We start from the raw sequence: 14,695 nt of genomic DNA, 5'->3' as shown, positions 1-14,695 counted from the left end.
CTCCTTGGGGCTGGAGAGATAGTGCAGCGGGTAGAGCATTTGCCTTGCACGCGGCAGACCCAGGTTTGATTCCCAGCATCCCATATGGTCCCCTGAGCAGCACCAGGAGTAACTTCTGTGTGCAGAGCCAGGAGTAACCCCTGTCCATCGCCAGGTGTGACCCAAAAGGAAAAAAATCTCCAGGAAAAACCTCACCTAGATCAGGACCAAGCCCCTCGTAGAACAGCCAGACTGTAGCTGGGAGGCGTTTGCCCCATATGCCCAGCCAGGTTGGGTCCCTGTGTCTCCCAAGGTCCTCTGAACCAACAGATCTGTTCCGGAAAAGGAGTCTTCTGGTCCAGAGAGTAAGCAGTGAGGCCGAGAGGGAGCAGTTCAGTTTGAAGAAGATCCGTTTGGCTTGGACAAGCTTCTCGAAGAAGCCAATCAGCACGGTGCCTCTAAAAGACCTTCAGATAGCAGCCGCCCCAAGGAACGTGAGCATGAGGGCAAGAAGAGAAGAAGGGAATAGAGGCGCCTCTCTGGGAGCATGAACTGTGTCACTCAGTGATAACACCCAGATCACATTTGATCTGGAGCAACCAGAGTGAACATGAAATCTGGAAGGTCAGAACCCAGGGCTCCTTTTTATTTCGAGAAATATGGGGTGCAAACTCTACTGCCACGGGGGTTCCCTACCACACTGCCCTTTGACCTGGCATGGGGAGGGAATGTGGCTTGTCTGTAATTCCCTTTCCTATTGGTTTAGCGTGTTTTCAGTGAGGATTAAAGGTTTCTGTGTTTAAAACATCCGGCTGCGATTTGTGTGTTGTGTGACCATCAGACTGAGACAGCAGCTCACCCGCCCATCTTCTGATTCCAATAGGAACTCAGAGATTTGAAAATCCTGGTGGCCAGTGGTCACCGGCATTCCCCCTTCAGCCAGGTAACCCCAGTGACTGCCTCAGTAAGGGTCCAGATTTCAGAATAGCAACAAGAAGTTACCAACAGCTGCTTGTTTCCACAATCCAAATTCGCTGCCATACTCCTGTCCTGACTCCACCGTCTCAGGACGGACCTCACCAAGGTAAGATCTGCTGAAAATGCTGGTATGTGGGTTTTGTGACTGATATTTCCTGGCATTCATGGAGTTGAGATGGGCTACCCCCGCCGACTTCCTGATACACATGGAAGCACTGACCATCACCTCTGGAACCAACTCCGCAGCACCCTGTAAGCGCTACTCCGGCCTTGCTTCAGGGACCCCTAAATAAATCTTGAAAGAGATCAAAAACCGCAGAAAAGCTTGGACCCATGCATGGCTGAACAGACTGGGTAAATTGGAGAGTTGGCCTGTGTCCTCCCAAGCAGAGCCCCTAGCAGCCACCTGCTTCCGCAATCCAAAATCGCCACCGTCCCCTCAGCCTGACTCTAACGTCTCAGGATGACCGAACCAAGATACCACTTGCTCACTTGATCAACACACATCCTGTAACTCATGCATTTGCTCGAGCAGGTGCCAGTAATGTCTCCATTCATCCCAGTCGCATGCTAGTGTAGACTGAGGAGGTGCCACGCCAGTCTGAAGGGCCTCTGGAGACACAGCACCCCAGGGGTCCAGTGGCCTTAGGGCCTCTGTAACTGGCCAAGCCCTGTGCTTGCCACACCCTGCTGTGGCCAGCCTCTTAGGGGTCATGTGATCGCAGCGGGTGGTCACACACCCTACTCTCCCTCAACCGGATTGGACAAGTTGCAGATTGGTGGGCAGAGCCTGTGCTGGGCGGGGCTGCATCTACATATTTAGGGACTCGCCTGCCAGGGGGCTGAGCTTCTTTCCAGTGCTCTGCCAAGGGAAGTCATCGTTCCTACGAAGTCTTCATCGCCGAGTTCTGGAGATACGGAGGCCCCTTCTCTGCACTGGGCAGCTTCCACTCAAGCCAAGAGATGGCACAAGCCGCATCCTGGAGCAGCAAGAAGAACGCTGGGGTCTGCAGCAACGCACTCCTGACTGAGGCCGCCCCACAGTTGTGGCCCACGACTTCCCAGGTGGGTCTGGCTCTGCAGGGCCAGGGGCGGGCTGGCGCCAAGGCTCTCCCTCCCGAGAGGAAGACAGGACGTGCGGTGGGAGCCGGGCTGCGGAACGTCGGGAACAGCTGCTACGTGAACGCCGCCCTGCAGTGTCTGACCTACACTCCGGCCCTGGCCAGCTGGGCAGCGTCCGGACTTCATCGTGGCACCCACGGCCAGCGGCCCTGCTGCAGGGCATGCGGGGTGCGGAAGCACATCAGCCGGGCCCTGCGGTGCCCCGGGGAGGTCCTCACACCGTGCCCATCGCTGCTGGCCGGATTCCACAGGCAGCGGCAGGAAGACGCGCACGAATTCCTCATGTCCACGCTGGATGCCATGCAGCAAGGCTGCCCACAGGGCGGCGGGAAGAGGCCAGCCGACATCGCGGGCATCTTTGGAGGCCGCTGGCGGTCCCAGGTGCAGTGTCTGCGCTGCCTGGCCATCTCCGACACCTTTGAGCCTTACCTGGACGTGGCGCTGGACGTGGGAGCGGCTCCGAGCGTGGCCCAAGCCCTGCGAGAGTTGGTGAAACCCGAGCGACTGGAGGGGCCTGACGCCTACCTGTGCGGCAGCTGCGGCCAGAAGACGCCCGCCACCAAGACGCTGACCCTGCACGCGGCCTCGCAGGTCCTGATGCTGGTGCTGAAGAGGTTCTGCCAGGACGGCGGCGCCAAGCTGGCTGGCCACGTGAGCTTCCCCGAGTGCCTGGACGTGGGAGGCTGCACGTCGGAGCCCCAGGAGGGGCGTCTCGTCTACCTGCTCTACGCCGTCCTGGTGCACACCGGCTGGACCTCTCTCGGTGGCCACTACCTGTGCTACGTCAGAGCGGCAGACGGCCAGTGGTACCAGATGGACGACGCCAAGGTCAGTGCCTGCGACGTTTCCCGCGTCCTCAGCCAGCAGGCCTATGTCCTGTTCTACACGCAGAAGGCGGAGTGGGACAGAGGCGGCGGCCACGGGGGCTGGGCCGGGCCGGAGGGGCCAGGCTGCATGTCTTCAGCGATCCCCGGGGACTTGCCGGGCCAGCCTGCCTGCGAACTCGAGCCCTCGGTGTTTGGGCACCCCGAGCTTGGCGAGGACTCTCCTGGCATCAGCCTGGACTGCTGGAGGCGGCTCCAGGAGCAGAGCCGTCCCAAGCCACCGCCCAACCTCAGGAAGACGGACGCCACCCTGCCCGCCAACGCCGTGATCATCCATGGCTCCAGACATGGGCACGGGGCGCCCCGGGAGCAGCCTGCGCCCCCGAATGCTGCCCCAGAAACGTGTGCCACGGCCGCCAAGAGGAAGGGCAGGAAAGGCCAGAAAAGCCAGCGGGTCCTGCACAGCCTTCAGCTCCCACGGGGGCCCCGCCTCTGACAGCCCAGCAGCGCTGGACCCAGCCTGGCCCCAAGTGCCTGAGCTCTGCTGCCTGCGGGACGTTTTTCCTGTGACCCAGACACGGCTGGACGCTTCCTCCTCCTTTGACTTTACCGGGACACCCAAACATAAGACCTGGGGTGGGGACCCAACTTCCAGCACTCAGAGCTGTTCTCCGGGGAAGCCTTGCAGGCTGCACCATCTTCCTGGTGATTTATAGCTGTATACTCATTGTTATTTTATGCATTTGATTTATAACTTTTGTGTGATCCTAGACATTTTAATAAAATGATTTTTATAAAAATGCACTGGCGTAATTCTTCTTTTTTCTTGGTTTGTTTTGTCATGTTGGGGCCACATCCAGCAATGCTCACTACTTCCTCCTGACTCTGTGCTCAGGGATCAATCCTTTATGATTGTATGGACTGTATGATTCACGGGAGTGAACTGGGGTGGAAAGTGTGCAAAGTGAGTTCCTTTGGTTCCAGGATAAATTGCAAACAAATTCATGTAGCCAAGCCCACCATATCACCCTCCCCATTTGGCCAAATATCTGTAATGCCGATGTTCTGAAATATGGAATCTTAGATTTTCTGCACCATCTTGCTCCTTGAGCTGTACAAAAATGACCAACCTCACAGGCATTAACCCAAAGAAACACACCAGCTGTATACAAATTGTTTGTGACTTTATATATTGATTTATAACTTTTATATGATCCTAGACATTTTAAGGAAAATGACTTTTATAAAAATGTGCTGGCATAACTCTATTTTTGTTTGTTTTGTCATGTTTCGGGAAATACCCCGCAGAGCTCACAACGTCCTCCTGACTATGCTCAGGGATCTACTCCTCCGGTCTCATGTAACCATGTTAATCAATGCAGGGACTGAACTGGGGGCGGAGGGTATCGTGCAAAGTAAATTTTTTGTCCTCTGCACTGTATCTCACCAGTCTCAACTGAAACAAAAAATCAACAACAAAAAGACCAAGCTTCACACGATGGCTACTAGATGCTTCTAAATGAATCCTATTTAGCCTAGAATTTCTCACAATTATGTGGTGAAAGATGGAATCTAGGTTTTCCCGGGCCAGCATATTCCTTCGGCTCCACTAAAACACTGATTTCACACATCTGCCTAAAGAAACACGCCCAGTAATAGAACGTACTGGCCAGTTCTCGTGTTACCTGACCTGTTTCCTAAGAGGTCTTGAGGGTGGCAAAATCAGGGCATCTTGGCAGCTTGCGGGAAAGTTTCCCTTTTCTGAGAACCACCTCCATGTGGCCAGTTTCAGAGCCGACTTGGGAGTGTGAAGCTTCCAGGAGGTATGGTGAGAAGTCACCGCACTCCCTTTTGCTCTTTTTGGGCAGACGGGAGGAGTGTGTGCAGATGTGGACATAGGTGCCAACCTGCTACCAGGGGGCAATGTGGAGCACAGTCGGCTTTCCAAGGCTGTCACTCCCTGCCACACCACACGAATGGCCCTTGTATTGGGTTTGGGTTGTGGCACACCTTGGGCCGCTCAGGATTTACTCCTGGCTCTGCACCAAGGGATCCCACTAGCTGGAGCTCAGGGAACCCTGTGGATTGCTGAGGCTCAAACCCAGGTCAGCAGCATGCAAAGCCAGCACCTTCCACACATTAATATCGAGCCCCACACCACACAAGTTTACAGGAGCACAACAGTTTTTGAAACAGCAAATACCTCCTAAATCTGTTGGGATTGAGCTTGGAGAAGAAGATAGAATGGTTGGCCTGAGAAACCAAAATGCTGAAATAGCTCATGTGGGTCTGTCATACCTGCATGGAGGGAGGAGTGTGGGAAGATGGTGGGAAGTACAGAGACTGGGAGTGGGAAGTGGCGCCATCAAAGGACTGAGCTGTGACATCGTGCAAGTCCGCAGGTCTGGATAATTTTGCAAATAACCAGAGGTCTCTGGCCATTGCTTTTGGTAAACCTTGGGGTCCAGGTAACCTCTGATTAGAATTGGGAACAGGGTGAGCTGTTTTCCTTCTCTCTCTCTTCCTCTCTCTTCCTCTTTCTCCCTCTTTCTCTTCCTCCCGTCCTCTCACTCACTATCTATTCCTCTCTCTCTCATCCTCTTACTCTACCTCTCTCTTCCTCTGCCCCCCAGGATGAGCTGGAGAGATATAGACTGATCAAGTCAGCTCAAGCCCCGACTTCATAACCCACCCTTCCCACAGGCAGCCGTCAGGTTGCACCTGAGCCCACTTGTCCTGGGTGGTGTGGGAGTTGATTGCCGCTACCTGATTTCTCACTTGATCATTTGATCACTTGACATCCCGTTACTCTTCGATTTGCTCCAGCGGGTACCAGTGATGTCTCCATTTGTCACTATCGCATGCTAGTGTAGCCCAATGGTGTCTGCTCATTCTAGGAACACAAAGAGCCTCAAACTGATGGTTCAGGGTCTTGAACAAGAAGTCTGACCATCTCGTAGGTGGGTGGCTAGGCAGGCTTTTGACGTCCGGTGGAATCCAGTAGGTAATGGCTCTAATCCAGCGGTCATCTCCAAATCTCATTATGTATCCAGACCATCTGATTTTCGATGCCTTGACAAATGAGACAGCTACCCTGATTCTTGGCCATCAATGGAAGTGTCATGCGAAGGGTCCTCACCGTGTCCTAGAAACGAGCCCAAGGAAGGAGGCAGAGCAGGGCGGGCCCTAGCAAGTCACATGCAGAAAGAAAGAGCTGAGGGACCCTCACGTCTCTTCTGGTCACCCACCTGTCTCCCCCTGCCTTACTGCAGAAAGGGGAGTCACAGAGGAATACAGGATTGTTTTGTACGATCCTGAGGGTGAGAGTAACAGGCCATGGGCATGCAAGGCTCTCACAGAACATAGCAGGAATCTTTTTTCATTCCCTGGAGACACAGACAGGATGTGGACACCAAGCTGGCCCCACCCTAGCACTACGTGGTGTCCCAGCCAGGTCCTGCCACACCCTGTCTAGCACCCACCCTCCAGGCTTGCATAAAAGCTCTTTCCCATCCAGAACTGGAAGAGCATCCCTCTTGGAGAGTCCCTTTGAGCGTGTCCCTCTGAGAATGTTCCTCTGAGCACGTCAGTCTGAGAGCAGGAAGAGCGTCCAAGTGAGGCCTGGAGGTTGCAGCATCTTTCTGGAAGCCAAGACTCAGGGGCTCTGCCCTGGCCCTTTCCCCCAGCTCCTGTCCCCAGGGAAGAAGAGAGCTAGAAGCATCTTCCTGAGTGTACCAGAGCACTGCCAGGTACCGCCCAAAAAACAACCAAAAAGATCTTCTCCAGGAAGCGAGAGGGCAGAAGGAGGGGAAGCAGCAGGCGTGAGGCCCTGACACCCAGGTGGGTGGGCAGCTGCTATGGCCCAGCAGGAGGAAGCCCTCACTCTGGGGAAGAAAACGAGAAACTGGACGAGGTGCTGAAGGTGGGCAGGCTCGCAGAAAGGGACTGTTTTCCAAAGAATTACGATGCCTGATGTACGCGTTTGGGGATGACCAGAATCCATATACAGAATCAGTGAAAATTCTCTAAGACATCATCATAGAATTCATTACGGAAATGATGCACAGAGCAATGTCCATCGGGGTGCAAGTCCGCGTCCAAGTGGAAGACATTGTCTTCTTGGTTCACAAGGACCCGAGGAAGTTTGCTAGGGTGAAAGACTTGCTTATTGAGAATGAAGAAGTAAAATGCACTAGAAAAGCCTTTGCTGCAGCAAACTATGCATTGTGACACCTTGTCCTGTCAGACGCTGCATTATCTCTAGGGAAGCCACAGCTCACTGCATTCTCTCGAGGAAGTTCTTGGTATCGAGTTACGAAAATGAAATTTGAAGAGAAGCATTTTCAACCTTGATTTTCAGTCTTCAATGATACAATGATCAGCAAATCTTGAATTTCCAGTTTTTAGACACCTGGACTTGAATTTCTTGGCAGTTTTAGCAATGTGTAAATTGAAATATGTTTTTAAATTTTTCATTAAATCACAATGATAGTTACAAAGCATTCATGATTGACAAACTTTGTAATTCTACCTCATGTTGAATCAATTACAAAGGGGGGGATATAAAACAAAAAAAAAGAAAACAAACAAAAAAGAAAGCCTTGAGTGCAGGTGGCTGTGCATAATCTCATGTCTCACTTTGATCTCCAGATCATCTCAGACTCTCCTGTGGCTCCCCCTTTTCTAATGGGCCCACCATCCTCAGGCTGCAGCCTAGGATGTCTGCATCAGGTGGTGCCTGGGTTTCTGCTCTCTCAAAAGCTCAGAGCGTGTATGTCAAAGAAATGTGTTCTCAGGGCTAGGAAATCTGAGTTTTATTACTTTCCAGCAGTCCATTACCTGGTGGGGTGGCCAGTCTGGGTTTCTCCTGGCTCTCATCCACCCCAAACAAACCCCAGTCCCCCCACCCTCGGGAGGTGGCCCAGCATCCCAGGTTGGGGTGGAGGGTTCTGTTTCTACATGCCCATTCCGGGGACTGTAGCCGTGTGTCCAGCACACCACGCCCCTGGCAGGGACACTGTCCCTGCCCCTCCCCAGGCAGGCAGAGGCCGAGGACATGGCAAGGGGCTGGGACAGGCACTGGGACCTGACCCTGACACAGGGGCCCAGAGGGGATGCTCAAACGCAGGCCTGGGTCTCCAGGCCCCTGCACGCAAACTGGTGTGACAGTGAAAAACACGGGTTGTTCAGGGCCCACAGCCCCTCCTCACCCTGCCCATCAGCATCTCAGCTTTCCTCCCCATAGACCCTGACTCTGATAAACTCAGCGACAGCGTCCTCTCTGCCCCTGGGCATCTGAAGTCCAGTTTTATTTTTTCAAATATGGAAACATTTATTCACTTTCTAGTGCCAGTGACCCAGGCTGCAGGTTCCAACCTCTGCATCTACTCAGCTGCTGCTATTACCTTTGCTGCTACGGGCTCGGGAGGCAGGTGGCAGGGGGCACCCTGAAACCCTGAAACAAAGTGACACAGTGACACAGAGGGAGGGATCAGGAGGGACCCAAAATAAATGCCATCTGAGTGGGGTCCCCAAAGTTGTGAGGCCTTGTGGGTAGTCTGGAAAGAGGGAACTGCTCCTGGGTGGGGCATGTGACAGTTCTGCCTCTGGCCCTGGCTGGAGGGTCCTCAACCCCATGGCTAGAGATTTCCTATCACCAAAACACACACACACACACACACACGACCAGCAGGATGGTTTAAACAGAGAAAGCGTTATTCCTCATTGAAAACACACTGAACCATGTGAACTGTACAATTCTGAGGCAGAGAGGGGGCCCTCTCTCCCTAAAGCTCTTTCTTACTTTGCTACCCTGCCAAGCATGGAAATCTCTCTCTCTTTCTCTCTTGGTGCCAAAACTGGCCAGGCCCGAGTTTCCCAGTCCTTGTGAGTCCTGGTCTCTTCTTCTGATTCCCTCCCTCTGCTCAGTGAAATCACCTTGAGAGGGAGAAGTCGACCCTAAGGTAACCTTGCTTAGAAGCACAAAACAGGCAGGCCAGATGTCTCTCCTGAGGTCTCGGGGTATTCTGGATGCAGGTGTGGTGGGGCCTGTAAGGGGATGGGAGTTTCAGGGCTGGGGATCTGGACACAGGGCAGCTGCTGGTGTCAGTTCCCTCCAGACTGCAGCCAAGGGGCATGCCTGTGGGCCCGGGGCTGCTGGATCCTCTGAGCTGAGAGGCTGGGGGTCTCTGGCTGGGAATTTAGGAGCTGTCTCCTTGGCAGTCTTGGGGGCTGAAGAAGGGGGGCCTCAGTTTCCCCTAGCTGGCTGAAGGGGGTAGCTCCATCATAGGCGACCCCTCTGCACGTCTTAAACCTTCCAGCCTGTCCTGGGGCTCTAGCTGGTCAGGGAAGCTGACCCTTTCCTGAGCCCCTAAACACTGCCCCAGACCTTAGGCTCACAGAGATAAAGAGATAAGGGGCAGGGCAGAGAGACAGGGTAGGGGTGGGCACTTGCCTGTCACAGCAATGACCAGGACTCCTCTCATCCCATAGGGTCTGAAATGCCCTTCTGGAATGATCCTAGAGTGCAGAGGTCAGGAGCAAGCCTGAGCACAACCAGTTTTGGCTGAAAACCACCATCAGGAAAGCTAAAGGGGCAGTGCCGGCCTCTGCGCAACTAACAACCTAGAAGTCTTGGGGAGAGCCGGGAGCCTCAGTAGGAGCAGAGACCTGACCTCCCACGCAAATGGGTCCTGAGCCAATAAGGGGTTTGGGAGCCCTGGGACCCTGGGGCTCACAGGAGAACACCAGAACCCAGTTATCCCCAAAACACCCAAGGTGAGCCTGCTCAGTCCCACAGTCCTCCCTCCCCAGCCGGGGCATCCTTTTCCTTGACACTCCACAAACCTATTTCCACGTCTTGCATCTTGACCAATATCCTCATCCCTGGAAGTACTGAAGGGCCAGAGACTCCTGGACAGAGCTGCCATCTCGGTTTTGGCATCCTCGGGTGCTCACCCAAAGGGGGTGGCATAGTGATATCAGAGGAGCAAGAAGTACGTCCGAATAGCGTCTCTGCCCTTCTGGGTTCCAACGCCTGCGCCTCCAGAGGCAAAGCACTAAAGGGCTGCAAGCAGCCGTGGCCTTTTCCAATCTGTGTTTCCTCCCTTCCCCAGTGCCCGTGACCCTCTCAAGTCTCCCCCAGCTGTGGGCTCAGATGGCCAGTGATGTTGCCTTGTGTGCGATCAAACTGTGGGCTGACAATGTGTGCATTCAGAGGCCATGACCAACTCCCGAGCATTCAGAGGCCCATGACCAACTCCCGAGCAGAGGGACGGGGGCCACAGACTGACGGTCAAAGAAGCCCATTAATGCGGAGCTGCTGGCACATGCATAGAACGTCTGAAGGGTTCAGGTGTAGGATGCACATAGGTGTGGCTGAGCATTGGTGAAGCGTTTCTGCAGAGACAATTCTCTTGGGGGGATTGACCCAAGGAGGCACTCTGTTTCCTGGGGGGACCTGTATTCCTTGCTTTTCCCTTCTCCCAGCTACTAGTACATTGAAACACTCAAGTTTACTTAAAATTGCAGGTAATTGGAGAAACACAGTAAAAGTTCCTGATTCCAAAACCTAGTTCTCTGGGCTCCGTGGGCAAGGCTGCAGGTCTTCTACTGTAAACCCGACTAGCTGCTCAGGCCTAGTTTAGTCCTTCTTCCCCACGGGGTCCTGTCCCTCAAGTCACAATGGTTTGCATCAGATCGTGCTTTCAGGCTTCCTGGATTGTCCCATTTCAATGCCTGGGTAGCTTCATTGCTCGCCCTGGGTCCATCCCAGTCCCACAGCAGACCTCCATTTGTGTGGTGTTAGGAACTATAGAAACCAAGGCCTGAGTCAAGGAATTATGACGATGTCCAAGATCTATCTCAGAGCCAATCAACTCCCAAATACTAGCAGCACAGCATTAACAGGCTCTCTGTGTTTAAGAAAAGAGCACTGCTCTGTAGTAAGCTCTGAAAAGTCTCTATGGGAAGGAGAAATGCAAATAATTCACTTCCCAATCTAGAGTCTCCAGAAGGTTTTGACTTAGTAACTACTACAGGGAAAGGTGAGAGATCAACTCAAGGCATTAGGGGTGCTCGCCAGAGCACTGTAAGCTTTTCTTGGAGAAGGTCAAGGGGCAATTCACTGAAGCCTAACACACTTTGGTTAATATCCAACAGCCCAGGACCCTCTGCCGCTTGGGAACTTGGGACAGAGAAGGTGGCTGGAGGTCTGTCTCCTCTAGGGTCCCACTTTTCCCTGGATTTGGGTCCTTTCGGCTGCCCTGCTCCTCTGTCACAGTGCACAAAGGAGAGTAGAAGTGGCCTGAATGCAGCCTCAGGTTCCCCCCGGCAGGACAGGTGCAGCTGGGGATTAATCTCACGAGTAGGCAGTGGCCACATGCCCCAGTTCCTAGCTGATTTTCTTGGTATCCTTTTGGACCATACCTGGCCTTGCTCAGGGATCGCTCCTGGCAGGGTTTGAGGGTCCTATGGGTGCCTGGATCTGTTGGGACATGAACCCGTGTTGGTGCTCACAGCTGACTTGACCCTGGTCCAGCTGGGCGTTCTTGAGTGTGGGGGCCGAGGGGGCCAGTCAGAGAAGGGGAGGTCACCACCTGGGGCTGCCGGCCCTGCCCCCACTCTTCAGAGCCTGCGCAGCACCAATCATGTTTTCTTATTTTATACCCAACCCTCTATTTCCAACAATCACTCATGGAAAAGTGACTGTTTCTATATAAAGTGACGTCTTTCCTGCTGTGTGGACAGGGAAAGGTCCCCTGGGAATATTCTTTTGGGACATAATAAAAATTTCAGATTCCTCCTTCTTAAGTCACTAAAGGCATGAAGATCACGTTCTTTTCATTATTTTATTTATATAAATGGAGAAAAAAGGCACATAACCATTGATAACATTCTGGAAATAACTTGTATTATAACAATTTTTAATATTAAAATCAATAGATTAGTATTAAAATCAACATTGAAATCAATATATCTATCAAACCAATTTATCGTTCTCAGTTCTAAAAGCTGGGCCAAAGCTATTGTGGCTGGCTGAGGGCACTGCGGCCAGAGCTCCCATGGGCTGGTCAGAACAATATCATTTCGACACTTTCAAAATCAAAACCCCTTGGAGAGGAAGAATTGAAGCACTTGACCCCGAGAAGGTGGGTCCCCCAGAAAATCAGGGGCCTGTGAGGTTTAATAATTCCGCCATGGGGCCCTGTGGCCTCTCTCCTAGTTTCCAACGGGAATCACTAATCCGGTCTGGAAAGTGCATTTCTGTGGGCTTCTCAGGAGTCCAACCCTCAATGAGCACCTTCAAAGACGAGGTCACCATGGACATGGATGGAGTCATTCCACAGCACAGGGTCCAGGCCTAAGGGAAGAACGGTTAAAGCGAATCAAGGAGCAGATGCAGAGACTTGCCATTTCCCTTGCTGGGAGAAGAGCTAGCAGCCCCTGTCAGTCCTTCCTGCCTCTAGGCAGATGGCCATCCAAAGGCGTTCGCAACCTGCTGCTTTCTTCTGGAAGAACTTGGATTCTGGGTGCTGTCTTGGCTCCAGGCTGCATTGAGGCACATGGTGTCTGAACCCCGAGGCAGGAAACTGGGTGCGCCTAGAGTTCCCTCACGATCTCGGGAAGAACGGTTTTTATTTTTTTCAATTAGTAATTTCTTTATTCTGGAAAAGCAAACCAAAGGATGAGATGGCCGAAGTTTCAGCTCAAGTCTCTCCAAATATTGTCGTCCATTCCCTGACCTTTCCATGTGCTATTTCTTGGCTGTTTTTTGGATCAAGGCCATTCTCTGTTTGTGAGTTTCTGCGGTACAAGCTTTTTTGTGGGGTCGGCTTTCTTCAGGGCCAAATCCTGGGATCCACATGTTCCACCGGCGCTCTAGATGAAGCTGGACATCCTTTACCTCCAGAGTGCAGGACGTGCGATGCCGAGCAAGTTGGCAGGCGGCTGTCGCCACACTCTCGACAAAGTCATCAGCAATCTGCAGCAGCATCTCTTCCACACCTTCGTCCAGTTGCGTGTTAGGATCCACTTCTCTTACTAAGTCCTGTAACTTCTTCTTGGTCAATACCTGGCTGTTTCCAGGGTTTAGTCTCCCTCCTGTCCCAGGAGTACCCGGTAGTTTTCCTTCTGCAGTACTATTGGCCATGGAGCCTTGTGGAGGGGTGCTGGCTGGTTCCGGTTATATGGATGAGAAATTGGAGAGGTTGAAGAGGACTGAGGGGCCAAACTGGTTGCTCAGAGGAACACGCTCAGAGGGACGCTCTCAGAGGAAAGGTCTCAGAGGAGTGCTCTTCCACCTCTGGACAGGAAGAGCTTTTATGCAAGCTGGGAGGGTGGGTGCCAGACAGGGTGTGGCAGGACCTGTCTGGGTCACTAAGTAGGGCTAGGGCGAGGCCAGCTTGGTGTCCACACCCTGTCTGTGCCTCCAGGGAATTAGAAAAGGTCACTCCTGCTGTGTATCCTGGAGAGCCTTGCATGCTCATGGCCTGTTCATCTCATGCATCAAGACAGTCCTGAACAATCCCAGACTCCTCTGTAGACTCCCCCCCCCCCCTTTGTGCAGGGAGGTGAGTTGGCCTCAGAGTTTGCCGGATGGATGGGATTAGCTGCTGGTGTCAGCTCCGTGGAGGAGGCCTCAGGCGTGGGGAACCCGTGAAGTGTCGGCTCAGAGGCCGCCTGGAGTCTCCTGAGCTGCGGCTTCTCCTGAGGGGATCGGCGGCAGCTGCCCTGCTCCGGGCCTGCCTCTGCTTGGGCCAAAGTTTCTCGGGCAACAGGGTCAGTTTTCCGGGCCTCCGGGCCTAGCTGCCCGGGGTGGGCGGGCAAGACAATAGGGGCCCAGGTGGACCTGGTTGGAGCCTATTCCTAGTTAGGAGCAGGAGCTGTATAGGGCAAGTTGCGGCCTCGCTGACTCTTTGCAGGCCTTGGGCCGCTGGGGGCTGCGGTGGAAGGTTGGGAAGAGCAATTCTGGGGCACAGAGTGGGCTCTGTCTCCCGGAATCTCTTTCTTACTCTGTTATCATACCAAGTACTGGAAATTCTCTCTCTCTCTCTCTCTCTCTCTCTCTCTCTCTCTCTCTCTCTCTCTCTCTCTGCCGTGCTCGAGTTGCCCAGTCTTTGCCAAGCCCTGGTCTCTGCTTTCTGATTTCCCCTTCCACTCCCTGAAATCACCTCAAGAGGGAGAAGCAGACCCTGTCCACCCGTCTGCACTTCCTAAACCTTCCTGCCCGTCCTGGGGCTCTTGCTGGTCAGGGAAGCTGACCCTTTCCTGGAGACCATAAACGCTGCCTCAGACCTTGGCTCACAGAGATGAAGAGATAAAGGGCAGGGCAGAGAGATGGGGCAGTGGTGGGCACTTGCCTGTCACAGGCTGACCAGGACTCCCCACACCCCATAGGGTCTGAGATCCCCTCTGGACTGATCCCTCAGTGCAGAGGCCAGGAGCAATCTGGAGCATGTGCTGCTGTGGCTGAAAACCACCATCAGGAAAGCTAAAGGGGAAGGGCCAGCCTCTGCAGAACTAACAACGTAGAAATCTTCGGGGAGAGCCAGGAGCCTTGGTGGGAGAACAGACATGACCTCCCTATGCAAACGGTCCCTGAAGCCAACAAGTAGTCTGGAGCCCTGGGACCACGGTGCTTTCAGGAGTACACAAGGACCCAGTTTTCCCAGAAACCCCCGAAGATGAGCCTGCTCAGTCCCATGGTCCTCCCTCCCCAGCTGGGGCGGCCTTTTCCTTGAATCTCCAACAAACCTATTTCCAAGTTTGTGCATCTTGACCAATATCTTCAT

General features: G+C 53.4%; 1 protein-coding gene and 1 pseudogene across 1 annotated transcript; one reads left to right on the top strand and one right to left on the bottom strand.

The window, feature by feature from the left end:
* The first annotated feature begins 1,920 nt into the window (after positions 1–1,920).
* Positions 1,921–3,399, top strand: LOC130020285 (ubiquitin carboxyl-terminal hydrolase 17-like protein 6). Its single transcript, XM_056110886.1, has one exon. It carries the CDS (start codon positions 1,921–1,923, stop codon positions 3,397–3,399), a length of 1,479 nt encoding a protein of 492 aa, XP_055966861.1.
* A 9,258-nt stretch (positions 3,400–12,657) lies between these two features.
* LOC130020284 (transcription initiation factor TFIID subunit 12-like) lies at positions 12,658–14,695 on the bottom strand (annotated as a pseudogene).

The sequence above is a fragment of the Sorex fumeus genome, unplaced genomic scaffold (genome assembly GCF_029834395.1).
Source record: "Sorex fumeus unplaced genomic scaffold, SorFum_2.1 ptg000011l, whole genome shotgun sequence".
Lineage (NCBI taxonomy): Eukaryota > Metazoa > Chordata > Mammalia > Eulipotyphla > Soricidae > Sorex > Sorex fumeus.
This window is presented reverse-complemented; position numbering and strand designations above follow the sequence as displayed.

Excerpts from the sequence above, each read along its gene's own strand:
- LOC130020285 (XM_056110886.1), top strand. The coding sequence starts at position 1,921 with ATGGCACAAGCCGCATCCTGGAGCAGCAAGAAGAACGCTGGGGTCTGC.